Genomic DNA, 20,236 nt, shown 5'->3' on the forward strand with positions numbered 1-20,236 from the left:
ATGCAGCGTTTGTAGCTAAATTGGTTTTACCAGGCATGTACTGTACTTCAAAAATCCATGGTAGTGTGCGCTGTTTCAGTCTAAATATTCGTGTGTTCTGAATTTCGTTTAAAGCACGATCACCAAAAATCTTTACTAGTGGCTTATGATTCGTAACAACTACAAGATCTTTTCAGCCCATAGTAAAATCAGCTTTGTCTGCTCTAACGACTAAGCAATGGCAAGCGACTCTCCTTCAATGGTAGCATAATTATTTTCTGCTCCATTTAAAAACCTTAAACCTGCAAGTGTCACCTTCCAACCAGTGGTGCAGCAGTCTGGTAATCGGCGATTGCAATTGCAGTGTTTCTGCATGAGAAAGTAGTCTAAGCCTTGCTTCGACCAGTCAGGTCTTAGACATGTCAACTTTCCAAGATCAAAAAGTTGTACACCGCTTATCATTGCATCAACTATCATTTGTTTTGACTCACAAAGTGCTTGGTTCAAATTTTCTGTCCAAATAAATTTTTGTTTTGGGCTGAGAAAGTCTCTACAAGGTGCCATAAATTTAAGAAGTTTTGCATAGTTGGATACTTGATTTATTAGGCCGAACCAACTCCGTATATCTGTGGCAGACTTTGGTGTTGGGAATTACCGAATTTAGTCCAATAAGATAATTTACATAAAGAATAACTCTTTGTTGAACTAAGTGAATTTAAAAACAATGTAAAATATCTGAAAAAAAACAAGTAAAAACATATAAACTAAAATGAGCTAAAGCTTAATAATTCTACATTTCTAATCTTTTATCTATAAAGTTCTCAGCTCAAGTAGGATTGTAGAGGAGGTGTTCATGGATGAGTGATTGTTAACATTTGGGATTTTCGTTATAATCTAGATTTAACTTTTACTTTTTTCCTTACCTGCTGCTTTTGTCTGACATGGAAACGTTGAGATTTACAGTCACTTAGTCATTTGCATAATGGCTACTAAAAACGTATACTACGTTGCAAAACTAATGGTTAGGTGTATTCTTTAATCTTCCATTAAGCGGACGGTTGGTGTTATGCACAACACGTAACGACAAACTATTAAAATTCAAATTAGTAGCTATTGAAGCTTGCCTTTCCAACTTACTGACATTTTTGCCCATGTAAGGAAAGCGGAGGTAAACTGGGAAAGGATGTGGACTGAAAGAGGGTAAGCTAACCACCTTGGTCTGAGTTGCCTTAATTGACTTGCTGACGATTTTATAGAGGTAATCTAGCAAAAGAATTTTTCAAAATAAGTATTATCCGATTATTTATTCATGCAGTTAGGCACTACTTGTTATGCATTGGATAATTTTGAATTTTTGTTTTATACATAAAACGAGTTCCAAGAAATTTTCTGTGGAATGAAATTTTCTTTTTTGTACTCAAAAGTATAAAGCGTGTTGTCGCTGTTTCTATTAATGTTTATGTATAAGAAACGAAATTTTTCTGAAATTTATTTTTCAACGGTAAAAACTAAGCACCTATACAATTTTGGTGAAAATGCAAGGTATTATCAAGTGTTGAAATTATCCAAAATATTTTAAGAAGTTTACTTATATTTTGTACAGAAAAAAACTAACTTCAAGTAAATCAGTTTCAACACTGAGAACTTCGTCTGAAAGTTTTTGAACCCTTTCTATTTTTTTCAACATCAGCTCAACTGAGTATGACTCCAAACGATCATACAAATGTTGCATGTGTACAGAGTCCATAGGCTCTCTGTCTTCATAAGGTTGCTGTCCTAACGTCAAGTAGTCGAACACGGATATTGAATGGTCATCTGAATGAGTAGCACTTGTGAACTCCGAAAACCCTTAAATATTAACTACTTTTATTATCTTAATACTTATAAATTATTAGCCGAAAAAAAAAACACTAAATAGATTTGTAGTTAAAAAACTATGACTTTTAAAAATTAATGAATCTTTAAATGTTTTTTTTTACTTCTTATTATTAAAAATTCTTAGTTTTTAAGTTTCAGAAAATAGCAAGTTTTTCTCACCAGAAAAGTAATAAAGACTAGATCAAAAAGTCTAAAATAAAATCATGTAAAAAAACGGTAGTTGGGTGCAATAAAATCATCTTTATTATTACTCCATAAACTTATTTAACAAAAATAACTATATAAAATAACTAAGATTACAAAAACAGTTATGACTATAGTAGCTTTGCATAAAAGTAACAAAAAATAGACCAAATGTTTTAAGAAAACATGCTATACTGTTAACAAAATTTTTACTAGCTAAAACTACATGGAATTGGAAAGCTTTGTTAGTGAACTGATTGTTTATTCTGCTTCCTCAGTTAGGATATAAAAATCTACCATTTTGTTATTGACTCCTAACTACAGTATTACAATAATCCTTTCGGATATTGCAAGTATCAAATTTAGTGACATTATTAAGAATAAGTATTCAAAATAGGCTATAAAACTTTATCGAGTTGTTATATCCTGCTGTTAAAGAATTCTAGTTTGCCAAATATTTTGGGCTCTTAGTTAGTAATGACAGCTATCTTTTTTTTAAGTCTAGAAGTATAAGTCTTCAAAAGAGCCACAATTTAAATTGTTCAAAACACTACGCTTATCTAAAATCAAACGGACAGATTTTATACTTAAATTGGTACTAGTTTTTTGAAAACATGTTGAAGTATTCAACATTTAAGTTAAATAGCAAACTTTGAAGAAAATATTATGTTTTGTTAAAAAGCATCTCACATATAGCTTTAATTAATATTTAAGTACTTGCAAGAAACTTTATAAGCATGTGGTGTACGACTCGATAATCAAAAGGTTCCTTTGTACAACAGGTCCTTAAAGCAAACTTTTTGAGCGCTTTTTTTATCGTACAGTAAACAATATATAAATGAAGAAAAGAAAAAAAAAAAACAAGTCTAAAGGTAATTTTTAACTTTTATTTAGAAAGATAGTATTTAATTAAGCTGTTTTTAGTAGCCTGTTAAAACAGTATATGTTTAAAATTCTATATAATTAAGAAAAAGCTGTTAATTAAAGTCAAAATATAATCCAGCTCACATCTATTTAAAACAAACAGTAACATAATTTAAGTTTTATTTAGTTCGTGTAATACTAAATAAGTATATTTATCTTAATTTTCCGAATAGTTTTAACGCTAACATACTCATAAAATCAAGTACGAACTAATTTTTAATTAATTAGCTGTTTAAAAATACAACTTTGATTATGAAAACAAATTCTGCAAAAACCCAAATTAAAAGAAAAATTATAGCTACGTGAAATCTAAACTTAAGTTAAATAGTTCCATACATCTCTTATATGATAATGATAAAAACAAAACAATAACCTCAGATTTTGAAATAGCCACACTTTTTAACGTAAATTTTCAAAAAGTTTTTAGAAAAGATGAGAGTTACCAGTTTTTTAAGCTACCCCAAAAGAATTGTAGTAAAATGCAATTTTTTTTCATAACCTATGAAGACATTAAAAGTTCAATTAACCACCTAAAAGATAAAATAATTAGAACGCCAGAAAACATTCCACCCTATAATATCAAGCATGTTATCCAATCAATAATTTTTCCACTATCATTAATATTTAATTGCTCTCTAGAACTATCTGATGTTCCTAAACAATGGAAAACATCTTTTATTATTCCTGTGCACAAGAAAGGCAATATACACAGTGCGTTAAATTACAGACCAATATCTCTAACAAGTGAATTTATGAACATATTGTATCGGTAAAAATTCTCAATCACCTATTTGATAACAAATTATTAACTAACAAACAGTTTGGTTTTGTCCCAAACCGCTCATCAACCATTCAATTGTTAACATGCTTACATTCTTGGTTAGTTCCTTATCTCAAAAATGAATTTACTAAAGTAGTTTATACGGATATTCAAAAAGCCTTTGATTCAGTATTCACAAAAGATTATTAAAATTTTTAAATCAGTATGGGCTACATGAAAACTTAATTGATTGGTTTGATAACTTTTAAAATAACAGATCACAAAGAGTAATCATCAATAATACGCTTTCTGACTATTTAAAAATCTACAAAAGGGTTGATCATGCCAATTCGATCATCAGACCACAAGTTTCGGTAGACTGAGACCGATCTCAGTCTACCGAAACTTGTGGTCTGATGATCGAATTGGCATGATCAACCCTTTTGTTAAATTTGAGCTTGTCTCACGGCAAACGGAAGTCCGGACTTGTTCTGCAGACTTTCGCCGATTTTGTTGATTGATTTAAAAATCTACAGTGGAGTACCACAAGGTGGTGTAGATGGTCCCCTTCTCTTTTTAATTTATATTAATGATATTTGTTAAAACATTGATATTAAAAGTGAGTTAAGCTTATTTGCAGATGATGCCAAAATCTTTAGTCAGTCAAATACTTCATTACAACTATCTTTAGATAATATTTACATATGCTTAAAAACAAGAAAGCTAAACTTAAATCCTAGCAAATGTAAAATTCTAACCATTAACAAAAAAAATCTTCTCCAACTGACCTCTTAATCAATAACATCAAGTTACCAGAAAATAAAGTTTTTGAAGATTTGGGAATTTAAATTTCCAAAGATTTAAAATGGAATGAACATATCAACTATCTATATAAGGTTGCATAAACTACATGTTATCAAATATTAAAAAGTTTTAAAACTAATTCTGCTTCAATTCTGACAAAACTATTTGAAACATACGTTCGCCCTAAACTTGAGTACAGTACCCAAATTTGGTCCCCCAATTTAAAAAAGGATATTAATAAAATTGAATCTGTGCAAAGGGGTTTTACCCGTCATATTTGTAGTCGTTGCAACATATCTTACACATCATATAATGATAGAATGATTAAACTTGGTTTGGAATCACTGGAATATAGAAGATAGGAATTTGATCTATTAACTCTTTACAAAATTATCAATGGCAGTTGTAAAAGTTTTTTTAACCAGTTTTTTAGTTTTTCCCAAAATAAATATCAACTAAGAGGAAATAATTTGAAAATAAAATGTAAACATGATTTTCAAAACAGTCAGTGGCAAGGCGCATTTTTTCACAGAGCAAAAGCTATGTGGAACAGACTACCTCAGGATATAGTATCTTGTGAGGGGGTTGAACAATTTCGTTTAAAATTTCGTTTAAAGCTAAAAAGATTTGATTTAAATACAATAAATACCAGTAAAATTCACTAATTTTCCACTATAAACAAAAGAAAAAATATTCTTTTCCCTACGCATCCCTCTTACAAACTATTGGTTTACTTATTTATTTTGTCATTATGAATTTTGTTTTATAAGCGATGATTTTAGACTAACTTCTTTATTGTGTGTAGTAAGTGATATATAAGTTTGAAATTTTTAAAATTAATTTTTTTTTAATTTAGTTCATTTGTATATCATATTGTGTTTAACTTTGTGTTTTCATTTAAATTATGTTTATATATATATATATATATAATTTATCTTAAAGTGTTGAATATAAGTTTATTTTCTTTTTCTCTTTTTGTGTGTCCTGTTTAAGTGGCTCAGGTTTTGGTGCCTGAGTCCAACATTGCACAATAAACAATATAATAATAATAATAATAAAGTGCCTGCTAAAACAAAAGAGCGTTTGATTTTATTGTAACTAATTGTAACAATTCTTGCCAACAATGATAGCTAGCCGAAACGAAAAGCGAATGAACCTGCAAATGCAAAGCGTACTCGTTTTAAACAAAAAGTTGTGACGCTTAACTACGACGGAATTTTTAACATTCTACTCAAGAATATTCAAAAACTGCGCTGAAAGTTTTAAAACTTTATGCAAGAATATTTATAAAATCGCAAAAAACTCCCTTTTCAAGCAGTGCTCGGCTTTATTTAGTGTTAAGCTAAGGTAAAAAAACTCTTCTCTTTTATCAAGTCTCTCGGAACAAGCAGATAATGTTTACACTGCGTCAACTACAAAAAACTAGAATAACAACTAGTATAACAGGGTTGCCAAATATTTTTGGCAAATTTTTTCCAGGTTTTCAAAATTTCTTCCAGGTTTTTGAAAATACATGTTTTAGTACCTATTTTTAGTTCAAAATTAAGTTTAAGGTAAAAAAAACTGTATTAAATAGTATAACGACATTTATTAGATGTCTTAAAGCTTCTTTAAATTTATTTTTTAATAAAATAAATTTTTGATGATGGCAAAAAAAATATTTATACGATATATTTTTTGTGTCAAATCAAAATTTTACTACTTAAACTTAATTTAGTTTTATTTTAACTAATACTACTTGAGAATTTGGTATTATATATTCCTTTACGTTTTATACAAAAAACTTTTGTTTATTTACTTAGTACCCTTTTAAACCAGAGCTCAAAATTTTTAAACTGAATTTCAAACACTAACATTATAAAACTCAAAAAGTTTCAAGAAATACTGACTAAATAAAAACATGTTAAACTAGCCAGAAACATCAGAACACTGTGAAATTCTTCCTGGATTAAAAAATGTTTGGAATGAGTCTGTAGTTGACAACGTATCAAATGAAGAACTTCTGGATAACCCTTCAAAGTGAACAGTTGGTCTGTACTGTAATTGTTATTAAACCAATAAGTTTTTAAAGTTTACGCATTGTAAATTATAAACGGTATTAATCAACAGTTGCTTAATAATTTTAGAAAAATTAACTAAAACTAAGTTGTAACCACTTTTGTTTTAAAATGAATTTAAAAGTACTAAAAAAAATCGTAAAGAAAACATCAGTATTGGAAAAAATACTTTTAAAAAATGTTTCAAGCTTCTTAATATTAATCTTTTTCAAACAAACTTGTTTAGCCTTTTCTAGTCCAAGTCGAAGTTTTAGTCTTTTAAAAAAATAAGACGGTACTTGGGAGTCAATGGTTGAATTTAGTTTACGCATCATAGGAACTTTATCATTTGTATTTCGTAAGGCTTCTATAACAACTGACACAAATAACCTATCCATGTTAAAAAATAAGAAAACATTAAACGTAAGTTATATTATCAAGTAAAATAAAATTTATCTTTAAAAGCCAATATTCTACGATAAGATAACCAAAGCTACATTTAAACTAATTTCAAATATAGGTTAAAAAATAACTTTAGGTATAGATGCTAAAAAGCAACTAGTGTACTAACGGGTAAAATAAATGGAAATAGATTTGGGTATAGAGAGAATATATTGTTAAGTGCGTCCTTATTAAAACCAATCATCTATTTTTTTTAACAAAATGCTAGTGTGACATTTTTTATTTATACAAAATAAAGCAATTGAAGAGTTAAATTTAACTACGGCAAACTAGACTAAAACTAAAATTGAACACAAATGAACAACAAGAATATTATTAAGTATCTTAGAATTTAAGACAACGAAGCATATTATCTTTAAACCTAAAAAACTTATAACACAACATAAAAACACACATCACCACCAGTTCTTACTGCGAGAAATTGCAAGAAAAGTGCTGTTTTATTGCAAAAAAGTGTAACTACTTGTAATAAGATATTCTAATTTATTTAAAAAAAAATCTGTTGAAAAACTTTAAGGCGTTATTTATTGCTTTAACTTTAACTGTTTTTAGCATGTTTGCGTATCACTTTAAATTTATAAAATCAATGAGCTTTAGCGGTGCAGTGCGAAATTAACAATTTTTTTAGATGTAACTTACAACTTTCAAAAATTTTCAATTGTACCATAAAACAAATTTTTATAAAATTTTATTAATGTTTATTTTTCCCATTACTTACTAAAAAATTCTTCCATTAATGAAAAAAAACCTTCCAAGTATTTTTTTCTCAAACGAGAAACTATTTAGTGAAATTGAAGCTCTAAGAAAAAGAATTTCAAAACAGAGGTTTTCAATGTAAACTAAAGTTTAAAAGATTAGATAAATAAAAGAAACTAAAGCGGTATAACCTCTCTTATGGTTCTTTTATAATTATTATTTTATGAAAAAACTTTTATAACTTGTTAATAAACATTTTCTAATCAACCATTTTTGTTATAAAAGTTTCATTACAAATACTGTCAAAGTTTTCTATAGTTGCAGGAGTAATATTAAGTTTTCAGGGTATAAGTGGGGAGTCAACAACTTTTTTAAAAGATAGTTTTACTTTTGAAATTAACAAGTAACCTACCATTTGTTTTTATCGTTTTTTATGAAAAGCGCAAACTAAAAAAGTATAAAAAGATTTTTTCACTTAATACCTATTTCTTTCTAAAAGTTTTGAGCATTTATTTAAAATTTTTTTGTTTAGTTTTAAATAAATTATGGACAAATTAAAAAAAAAAATTTTTTGATTTAATCTAAATACTTTTGTTAATAATCGAAAAGTGTTTGTTTTGATGCCAAATTTTATATTTTTATTAGAAAAATTATCTATAAACCACTCATGTTTGAAAGTTTAAAAAGTCTAATTAATGCTTTCGTTTAGCTCTTTTCAGAAAGAAGTTACTAATATTTGAAATAAGTGTAGTAAAAATTTAGTTTAGTATAAAAATTTCACTACAATTAGTTTACATCATAAGGAGTCAACTTTATACAGTCTGTGTAATGATTTTAATTTTGAGTTTAGTAATACTTCAACGACTTAAATTTTGTTTAAGATAGAATAAACAGAATAAAGAATCTAAGATTTACATAAAGCTGAATTGAAAATTAAAGGTTACAAAATTTACAATAATAAGTACACTATAATCCTTTGTTGTTACAGTTGGTTCTGATAACACATCGTGTTGGTCAGGAACTGCATCAAGCTCGGGATTACCTTTATGAGTTTGCCTACTAGTGCCTGATGTCTTCTCGGCCGGTTTGGCACGCGTAGCGTGCTTAGTAGCTAGCTTTGTAAGGCTATTGGCCGAGAGCGCCTTGGCTTTTTACTGGTAGTACTCATAGCTTACTATAAATAGAATACCTTATTAGTGACCTACTAGATCGTATCTACGTTTAACTAGTTGTCTTGAGATAATCTTAATGAAACGTTTTGTACAACTTTTAATATTAACTATCGTACTTATCTAACTTAGTCTACGAAGATTCTAATATTTACTAAATATATAATCTTAAAATAGACTAGAAAGTAGATTCTTATTTTAATTTTAGTGATTTCAACGTATACTTCACTATATAGTTTTAATAGAGAACAAAATACGATACTATAATGAGATTAATATTACACTTACTTAATTACCTTTTAATGTTAATACTAAAAGTATAGATTCGGCACTCTAAGTTTATTTTACAATGTTTAACACTCACACGCATGCAAGTCAGAGCCCGAAGGTTTGTTTGCAAGGCAACTTTTATTAAATGTATTAGCGTTTGATTAGTCCTCAGCTATTCTTACTGAAGCTAGGACTTAAAGCGTATGAAACGTCTAAAAGTCCGCTTTGGTTGAACTACAATAGAAGTTTCTACAAGAGAAACGGTTGTTAAAAAACAACGAGCTGGAAATCAATACAGGTCGAAATATACACTTGCTTCCGTTTTTCGGCAATTCTTACAGGAATATAATTCACTGCAGAAGTGTAAAGCTCAAAAAACGGTTGTAGCGAACTACGTAAGTTGGAAAGTGTAATAAACTACGTTTGCTTTAGTTTTTCGGCGATTCTTACAGGAATATAATTCACTGTAGAAGTGTAAGGTTCGAAAAACGGTTGTAGCGATCAACGAAAGCTCAGAAGTAAAATGAATTACACTTGCTTTGGTTTCTCAGCGGTGTTTATTGAAGTCAGTGGACTACAAAATAAAATGCAATGCTGAGCAATAGTCGCTAAAAAACAACGAAAGCTGAACGTGTATTCGCTAAAATACTAATTAAGTGATATTAAATGTGATTCTAACAAGAAATAGTGAAAGCTGGTTCACTAAGAATCTAAAAAGTGCCTGCTAAAACAAAAGAGCGTTTGCTTTAGTTGTAACGTATTGTGACTATGCTTGCCAACAAGGTTAGCTAGCCGAAACAAAAGCGATAACGAATGACCCTGCAAATGCAAAGCGCATTCGCTTTAAACAAAAAGCTGCGACGCTTAACTACGACAGAAGTTTTAACATTCTACTCAAGAATATTCAAAAACTGTAAAAAAGACCTCCCTTTTTGAGCCGCGCTCGGCTTATGTAGTGTTAAGCAGAGCGAACACTACAAGTTCGCTGTCTCTCCAAACAAGCAGGAAATGCTTACAACACTAAAAATACATATCGTTTTAATATATACACACCTCCTTGGTTACAAATTTTCGGATTGCGGGTTCTAATGATCAGAAGTTCTAGAACTAAAAGGAGGTAGGTATTTTTGCTTTAAATAGAATTTTGAATTTACTATCCATGTGGTTCTCAGTACAACTAGGATTGTTGAGGAGGTGTTCATAAATGGATGATTGTTAACATTTGGGCTTTTCGTCACCGTTAAAAATAAACCTTTATAGATTTTTGGTTACATGATAATCCCGTCTGACATGGAAACGTTGAGTTGTACGGTCTACGTAGTCATTTCCAAGCGACAAAAAGCTTAAATGTAAAAAATCATCCATAGAAAAATGCTCAAATTTTTAAATTTTTGTTCTAACAAATACTTATTGTCAAAAATCCGCTTCCTACAAGTAGTTTACAATACTTTAAAAAAATCTATAAATTTGTAGTGAATTGCTATACAAATGTAGAAGGAAACAAGTATTTAGTTGATTTTATAAAACCCTAGAAAAATGGCTTAAAAATTTTCTTTTTCATACGTTTGTGTCAGAAATTTTTACAGAAGTGATTATATCTTATAGGTTAATTGAAACTTTTTATTCAATAAAGAGTATTATGTAGTATATACTTTAAGCTTTTATTGAGAACCTTATTTTCTTTTAGTAAAATAAGTGGTGGACCTCACTATGCTCTTAATACAGTACAATAACAGAATAGTAATTTCCAAAAGAAATATATCAAAGTGTAATAACCAGTTTCACTTGCTGTTCCATTTAGTTGAATATCGAATAATATAAATTTAGTCAAGAACAACGCAAGTTAACTGACCTAATAATAGTTCAAATTTACAACATATATATATATATATATATATATATATATATATAGAGTGTTTCATAGAGCTTTGGTTTTTCATGGGGCTTTGGTCATCAGCCAGTTGAATTCAGAATAAGAAGCACTGTATTTGTAATGTACAGTATTACGTTATACTGTTTTTTGTTTTTTTGCATAACTTTTGTATCTTTGTTTAGTACAGTGCTTTTTATTTTGAATTTAACTGGCTGATGATTAAAGCTTTATGGAAAATTAAAGCTTTATGAAACATATGTACCAGAATTTTTAAAATCGCCATTTGAATAAATTATTTAAAAGCCCTTCAAGTGGGCTCAGTTGAAAGTGTTTACGTTTAAACATTAACCTTATTTTATATATATATATATATATATATATATATATAAATTAGCTGCAGGGAGTGTGTAGAGATTTTTGAGTCAATATCTTTCAAAAGTTGCTCTAGAATTGAACTTAATTATTATATATATTGCTTGTTATAAAGTAAATTCTTTAACATTTTTATTTCTTAAAAGCATTTCATGATTTAAAGTTCTATTATTTAATTCTCATTTTAGATTATATACTTCCTAAAACATACGTCTCTTGGATATAGCTCATGTGTAAAGGCTTTGATTCGGTTTAAAGTATTTTCTAAAGTATATAGTTCTTAATATTATTATTTTGTGCATGATTCTTTGTAAAACAGTATAAACACTCATTTGTTGTGCCTAGTTGTAACATGTAAAAAACTAACACTAAGTATAAGTCGTTAGTAAAAATCGAACCAATATGTGACAAAGTACAAAACTCGTAAAAAACGTGTACTTATCATATAATAAATTAAGGTTACTGTCAATTAGGAAGCAATTGTTTAATTAAAAACGTTGTTTATAAACTAAAAGTAAAGGTCCTGAAAAAAATATATCGGCCCAACAGAAGGTAGTTTTTAATACTAGGTCATAAACACACTTTTACAAACACATAAAAAACCATCGGCACAAGCTACTTTTGAATAAAATAAAACTGAATTTTTCAAATATCTTCCCACACAATAGACTTTTTCACATAAACTCTAGCTATACCCATTTATTAACTTTCACTACATAGGTTCATAAACAATAAACACAATTATACGTAAAATACTAAGTATTTTTTATCATTTCTGTCGTATTTTCGTATCATATTTCAAATCTACTTAAAAGCTTGTATTTAGATGATCAAAATAAATAATTCAAATCAAGTTTAAACAACGATGCCAAACTTTGTAATTTGTTTCATTTCATTTAAGTTTTACAATTTAGGTTTTTATTTTGTACTTTTATTTTAATATATTTTATATCGCCGTATTTGATTTCATGTTATTGATTGTTAGTAAAACGTTTTTATTTGCGTTTTTTATTTATCAAAAAATTAAAGAGTTAAGTTTAGTTAGTATAAAAGCGCTAATACATTACTTAATAAATTGTAGTAAAAAAAATTCAGTTAGTAGTAGTGATGTACCGGACTCGCTATCCGGGTCCGGGTCCGGCCGGATATTGCCATTTTTGTTTGATATCCGGATCCGGCCGGACTCTAATTTGAAAAAAAAGTCCGGATCCGGTTCCGGCCGGATTCTAATTTGAAAAAAAAGTCCGGGTCCGGTTCCGGCCGGATTCTAATTTGAAAAAAAAGTCCGGATCCGGGTCCGGCCGGATCCTAACAGAGATCCGGCCGGACCCGGATCTTGTTAGTAGAAAAGAGCATACTGAAAAGTATACTGAAAAGTATACTTTCAAAAACAAACCCTGTGTAAATTAATAAGAGTCATTTTCGTCAGTTAAAATTAAACACCTACTGTGATTGGCTCTTTTTGTACACGTGATTAATTTACATTTGTTTACATTTAAACTATGAAATAAGCATTTCAGAAATGCAACTCTTTACGTTTGTTGTAAAATTGAAAACTTTAGAATGAATACTTGCATTATTTATTGTTTAAAGTTGAGCTCAGAGAATATTTAGAGTTAATACGGTTAAATGTATGAGCCAATGAGAATCATATAACAAAATGTTTCAAACTAAATACTGATGCAACAAAACATCAGAACATGACAGGCAGTTTATATGTAAGCAGTTAGTTAGTTTGGTGTGCAGCTTGAAGCAACAAAATATCTTGAATTTTTTTGTGAAATTTTGTGATAAGTGAATATTTCAACTGGTGTTTAATTGTTTTAATATTAGCCAGGTTTATAGTTTAATAGTTTATTAAAAATTTTACAGTTTTTTGTTTACTAAAAGTTTTATTTAATTTTATTTTTAGTTTATTGTTTAAAGTCTTTTGATATAGATTTAAATAGATTCCAGTTTTTTAAGTGTTACCAAAGTAATTAATAATTTTGTCTATGCTAGTATTTCTTGTTGTGTTTTATATAAAAGATTCATCACTCAAAACTGTCGTGTCTGATTATAGAAAGTAGTCTCAGTTAGAATTTAGTATTTGTTAGATATTAATTAAATGGGTAGTACTAATAAGTTAAGTGTACCACAATCAGTCCACAACTTTACTACCAAATTGTCAACCTTTGCTAGCTGTTCTACTGATTGTCAGATTAAAGTAATTTTTTCAGTTTTTAAAAACCTCATTCTGACTCAGGCTTGTTTATACTCACTCTAGCTAGTTTTATTGACTTAAACAGTGGCAACCCTGCTAATTTGAAAAATTTTGGGAATGTAAGAAAATCTTGGACTGCCTCAGGCTAGTTTAGTTTTTTATAAAAGCTCAGCCTAGTTTTATGATTTTTGAAAAACGCAGGCTAGTTTTCTTTTAAATTTTGAATGAGTTTGAGCTGATCCAGTTTTCAATATTTGGTAATTTTTTAGTGTATTTGGTTCAAGAACTTGATTTCAGATTTTTAATTGTAAATAAAACCTAAATTTGTAAACCTTGTGGGTAGCTGTTCTACTTATTATTAGATTAAAGTTCTTATTTTTTCAGTTTTTAAAAACCTCATTCTGACTCAGGCTAGTTTATACTAGTGATTTACTGGACTCACTATCCGGGTCCGGTCGGATATTGCCAATTTTGTCTGATATCCGGATCCGGCCGGACTCTAATTTGAAAAAAAAGTCCGGATCCGGTTCCGGCCGGATTCTAATTTGAAAAAAAAGTCCGGGTCCGGTTCCGGCCGGATCCTAATTTGAAAAAAAAGTCCGGGTCCGGTTCCGGCCGGATTTTAACTTGAAAAAAAAGTCCGGATCCGGGTCCGGCCGGACCCGAAATTGTGGGTCCGGTACATCACTAGTTAGTAGTATGGTGTAGTTATTTTATAAAATATTATAAAAAGCAAATTCTCGTAAAACATGCATACTTGGAAAATAGTTTGTTATACTTTGTGTGTTTTTAAAGCAGTTTTTAAAATATTTCTTGTAATTTTTGAACTTGATTTACATTCATAACAATACATACCACTTATATGTCTATACCCTAACTAACTTAACATAACTAAGTCATACTGTTATTTCTTAATCAATAAAAAAAAAAGTTATATAAAGTAGATTTCTAAAGAAAAACATCTTACTTTTTCTAATGCTATTTTGTATGTGGTTTGTATTTTATACTATATGTAAATAGTAAATATATTCAAAAAAAAAAAAAACATTGGCGAAAGTCTGCAGAGCAGAAGCCTGGGCTTTCGTATGACCTGAGATAAGTTCAAGTTTAACATTAGGGTTGATCATACCACTTCGATCATCAGACTACAAGCTTCGGTAGACTGAGACCGGTTACGGCCTTATTTGGGCACAACAGTAAGTTGCAACCAAAAAACTTGCAGTCTGCAATCTCCAAACGGTTTATGATGCTTTCACATGAAGCAATAACTTACTGGTATCGATCAGTGACGTCAGCTTTGTCTTTTGCCGTGCAACGTTTAATACATTGTCCACTAGGCAAGACATCTGGTATGCTCGTATAAATACTTTATAAGTATATTCAATTATTTCTTATTCAAAACATAAATAAGTATTATACAGTTTATGCATGCTGTTTTATAATGTACGTTAATCTTCACAGATACTGTATATCTGTTTATACTTTATGGTTAGCGAAACATAGTCAGTCTGGCAAAAAAATCTTCAAAAATCATATGTTCACAAAAAAAAGTAATACATGGACAAAAAAAAAAACTTAACTGAATAAATAAACTTAAATAAACTCATTAAATACTGTTTAGGTATTAGACAATTAGTTAAAGTACTTCTACGCACTCTTACAAATAAATGAATAATATATCTATAAAACTTACTTGCTGATTATTAGAAAGAACCATAAAAAGTAAGAAAAAAAGAAGACAGTTGAAAAGATTGGTGAAGCTGAAAAACAGTCATACACTTGATTAAAACTTCTAAAGGCTCCAAACATCGACCCAAAACTTGTTGTAAAGCTATTGAAACTGCTGATAGAATGTATTGCTCCTAATCCAAAAATCTAAAAGTAAAGTTTTATTTTTTACATAGATATTTTCAAATTTAAAACAACAATAAAAAGATAAATCACCAAAAAAAGTATATTTATAGAATATAATTGATAATATTAACATGCAAATTAATAATTTTCAAATATAAGTTTACTTACTAAATATCCTGTAATTGAATAAGCCAGTACAACAATTAACATAATAATGGTTGCATTGAACAACTTGTAAGCACATCTTTCATAAGCTTCACCAAATTTACTCCAGCCTTGTATAAATCTTAGCAACCTTACCAACTGTATTAAAAAATTAAAACGTTAAAGTTTTCTTAAGTTTATAAGTTTAGGAAAACATCGGCGAAAGTCTATCAGACTAAATTCTTGACTTACGTGTATCATGAGACAAGCTAAATTTAACATAAAGATTTGATCGTACCACTTCGATCATCAGACCACAAGATTTTGGGGGTGGATTGAAAACTCGGTTTTTTTTTATTGTAATCTTTTCAAACTAAATTTAAAGTAAGGTTTTTCAAATTAATATTCATTATAGATTTTACACCAGGTCCAAACATCTACATATATAGAGTGCATGAATACTCAAATTCGGATTAATCTTTTCTTTTTTTTAATTATTTTTATTAGTTATTTTTTATTCATATTATCTCTGTTACCTCTAACCCTTACCCTCAAACGGTAGCTTTTTTTTTTACTAATTTACCTTTTAGTTTTCTTTTTTTTAATAATTTTTTTAGTTATCGTATTATTTTTATTATCACTGTTACCCCTAACCCTTACCCTCGACCGGTATCTTTTTGATTATTATTTATTTACTCTTTAGTTTCTTTTTTTTTAAATAACTTTTGTTAGTTATTATTTTATTTTCATTTTTACTATCACTGTTACCCCTAACCCGTATCCTCGATCGGTAGATTTTTTAAATTTATTTATCTTCTAGTTATTTTCTTCTATTTTTTTTACTCTCGTGCAAAAATGACCCTCTGTGCAAAACTGTCACTCGTTCACAATTGTCACTCGTTCAACTTTGTCTTAGTGCAATTTTGACCCGTTCCTATTTTTATTATATATGTTTTAATTTGAAATGCAGCTCATCTTGTTTGTATTATTTACGTATATTGAGTATCAAAACAGAAGCAAAAATTTGTTCTTTTAAAAAGATAAAAGCAGCTTTGTTCTGGTTGGCTTAATAAATAAAACGAGTTTTGAGTCCACCCGATTTTGGTAGATAAGACCAGGGTTTCGTATTTAATGAGACTCATCAGTCTGTTGCAACCGAAAAACCCGCCATCTCAGTTAATAAACGGTTTATAATGTTTTACTATCAAGCTACCGTTTTCTGGTATGATCAGTGACGTCAGCCTGGTTTAGTTGCCTTGCAACGTTTATTACATTTTCCATTTACAAGACAGCTGGTACGCTAGTTCTTATTATAAAGCAGTTAATTACTACTAAATTTTTTATAGTGTTTTATAGCTCCTTATAAATATTAAAATATTTGGCGTACTTTAAATACTATTTATTGATACATGCAACTGAATTTATGAAAAACAATAATAACTAAGCTTTAAAAAGCCAAGCTTAAACAGAATATCAATCTTATATTAGTTAGGTTATTTTATTTACTTATTTTTTAACTAAAGATTATGTTTTAAATTGTCAAAATTATGGTTTGCATGTTAAGGTATTTTTTACTGAGTTAAAAAATAAATATCTATATATAGTTATTAGGTCCCAGTTTCTTATAAAATTAGACACTTTATTTCAATTTTGAAGCTAAAAAAATAAAATAAAGTACAATTTGTTTGAAAATACTTATAAAATAAATTTTAAAACCTGTGTTCACCAAATAGATTGAAAAAAATTGTAGTTTAAATATATTAGTAGTCTACTTATTTTTAGGTCAGTTTTTATAGTCATTTACTTTTGTGTTTCAATTAAAACAATACTAAAGAGAAAACTTAATTACCATCAGTATTTTTACAACAACTTACATATTTAATATTTAAAGTACACTAAGCAACTTAGCTATCTCCTTTATTGTTTTAATGAATTTTTTTTTTGTGTTTTTAAATCTTTTAAACAATTTTTCTTAAACTACGTACATTTTATTTTTACTTCCGATTTCCTTGCAATAGAATTTCCAGTTAATTTTTTTTTAGTTTACTGGATTTGAAAAATAGTAATTATAACATAACAATTTGCGTAAACTACGGTAAAAAGTTGTTATGATAATCAATTATATTTCTTATTTTACAGTATCTCATACCATTTTAAATGCTTTGATTAGTTGGAACTGTATAGGAGCTAAAAATCATCAAAAACAGTTATGGTTTTTAAATGTCTAAATCAGGGTTTCCAAAAATGGGCCAAGTGACCCCCTTGGAGGCCGTGACAGAAATTTAGGGGTCAATGAAAAGCAAAGAGGGGACCATGAGCTGTAAAGGGGCCACAAAGGGTCTATGAGGTCATAATTTGAAACTTACACTAGGTATTCTGGAGTTGATGATGAAAAGGAAAAAAAAAAGTCTTAAGTGTTTTTAATGGTAGTTTTTTGAGTAAACTTGTTAGAGGGGGCCATAGCTTTTTTAGTTTCTGTTTAGGGGGCCTTTTAAAAAAAGATTGGGAAACCCTGGTCTAGATTATATCCTTAAAAGTTCTATGTATGATCAAAATCTTGGGTTATAAAGTTATTACCTCTAAGAACAGCTCTAAATCTACTTAAAAATTGTTTGAAAAAGGTCTGATAATTTGTGCAGATTGTATGTACTTGCAACTGAAATCATTAAGTTTTTATTTAGTTGCCTTTCGCAGACATTTAAGTTTTATTTTATTTGCTCATAAACTGACAGAGTTTTGTGTAAATTGCAACAAAAAAAACACATGTAATAACTAACAGAAAAAAATATTACATGCTTAAAAAGTAATTAAGCAGACTCACTTAATAAATTATTAGAAAATATGAAAATTTACTTTAGGTACATCTAAGTGTCTAATACAGGGATCGGAAAAATGCGGCCTGCGATCATGTTTTTTTATTTTATGGTTTGCGGCCTGCGAGCATGTAAAAATAATTCGCTAAACAAAAATACTTTTTTGTTAAACTTTTTTGTTGAAAACTTAGTTTGATTAATTTTGTTTCAAGTCCTCGGATAACATTTTAAAACCATGAAAAAATTTACTGCCTAAGCATAAAAATGTAAAAATAAACAAATAGCAGTATTTCTTTTAAGTTTAGATTTTTTTTTCTTTCTACAATAACAATTAGGGTTTTTAAACAAAAGCTTTGGTATAAAGTAGACAAGCTAATATAGCATTACTGAAAAAATCACTTGGTGCTATATTTTTTAATGTATAGTAACTTAGTGCTTAAAAACAAACTTAAATTTAAACATTATATTGTAATATACAACATAATAGAAACATATAACATAAGATTAGGAAGTATAGATTAATACTAGTTACCTTTGCCATTAAAATAGTCAGCAAAAAAGAAGCAAGATAAATAACACAGTTTGAATAATTGGCTGCAGAATAAAAATCAGTGAATCCTTTTTTGTTGCTTAAGTACGTCTGCATTGTGTACTCGATTACTACTTCCCTAGTAAGTTTTTAGGTGAACAATAAATAGAAATTTCATTAAATAATTTTTGATTTAAATTTTTAGGTTTTAAAAAAGCTTACTTAAAGAAAGAACTAAGATAAAACTTTAAAATAAAGTTTAAGTTATCAGAAAAAAAAAAAATTCTGACCAAAGATTCTTATACCTTACTTCAAAAGTATTTTATAATTTTCTGCTTTTTTTTTAGTTTTTCAGTACAACATTTTATAAAATACATTTTTAAACTACCTTTAGAATTTTTTTTTACAATATATGTAACAAAAATAAAACTAACTTAATGACGAAAAGAACACAAATAGCTAAAAGAATGAAGTTTGTGAAATTGTTCATCCAATTTGTACCCTTCTTTAAATAACTCATAATTTTGGTTCTTGAATAAAATATTTTTTTCAACTCTCCTACCCACAAAACTAAAGTAATCAGAGCAATAAATACCTAAAATGTTTGTAAATCTTTGTTTTAAGTAAACAAAGCTGACATTAAAAGATATATTAAGCAAACTCAACCAACTTTTTACCGGTGCATAGCTTAAATAAAAAAATTGATAGGACACGTTTTAGTATCCATAATAAACAGTTTATTGTAAAGATTATTCGACAAAAGCTTTTCAAAACTATATTTTGGTAAAAGCAAAACAAAATAAAAAGTATATTATATGAAATATCTATTTTATTTACTTCAAAAATAGCATATAATTTTAAACTTTAAGAAACTACCGGTCTAATTGAATTATACATTATTTCATATGAGTTGTGCAATTTTTTCTAAATTTTCGGAAAGAATTGAACTTTCGTATTAAAGAAGATTTTTAGGTTGGTTAAAAACAAAAACATAAATGAAATAATGTATATTTCTATTATACCAGTAGGTTCTTAGCTTCTAAAAATTTACGTTCTTTCTAAGATACATAAAAAGAGTTGTCCTTTAAGACCAATTTTGTCTTATCTATGGTGGTAGGTTCACTACAAAATGGTTTTGGGATTTTTTTAGTAGTCAAAACAAACTTACTTGTTTTAGGTAAGTTTTCTAAACACAATGTTAACGATTTATTTAAGTTTGTAGAAAATAAAAAATATTTTCTGATTCTAAGCTAAGTATAGTCATATAGTTTAATATTACATTAAAAG

At 28.4% G+C, this 20,236-nt stretch overlaps 1 protein-coding gene across 1 annotated transcript in view; it reads right to left on the bottom strand.

The window, feature by feature from the left end:
- Positions 1-210: 210 nt before the first annotated feature.
- LOC145846770 (polycystin-1-like) overlaps positions 211-20,236 on the bottom strand; it is a 54,788-nt gene continuing 34,762 nt past the window's right edge. Inside the window, exons 31-39 of the mRNA XM_082953385.1 lie at positions 19,384-19,544; positions 18,953-19,088; positions 15,632-15,766; positions 15,303-15,484; positions 6,804-6,954; positions 6,442-6,565; positions 1,595-1,827; positions 1,117-1,207; positions 211-491 (exon numbers count right to left, since the gene is read on the bottom strand). Coding sequence (XP_082809511.1) covers positions 211-491; positions 1,117-1,207; positions 1,595-1,827; positions 6,442-6,565; positions 6,804-6,954; positions 15,303-15,484; positions 15,632-15,766; positions 18,953-19,088; positions 19,384-19,544 — 1,494 coding nt within the window. The remainder of the gene's footprint in view (positions 492-1,116; positions 1,208-1,594; positions 1,828-6,441; positions 6,566-6,803; positions 6,955-15,302; positions 15,485-15,631; positions 15,767-18,952; positions 19,089-19,383; positions 19,545-20,236) is intronic.

The sequence above is a fragment of the Thalia democratica genome, unplaced genomic scaffold (assembly GCF_965202585.1).
Source record: "Thalia democratica unplaced genomic scaffold, ktThaDemo2.hap1.1 HAP1_SCAFFOLD_612, whole genome shotgun sequence".
Classification (NCBI taxonomy): domain Eukaryota; kingdom Metazoa; phylum Chordata; class Thaliacea; order Salpida; family Salpidae; genus Thalia; species Thalia democratica.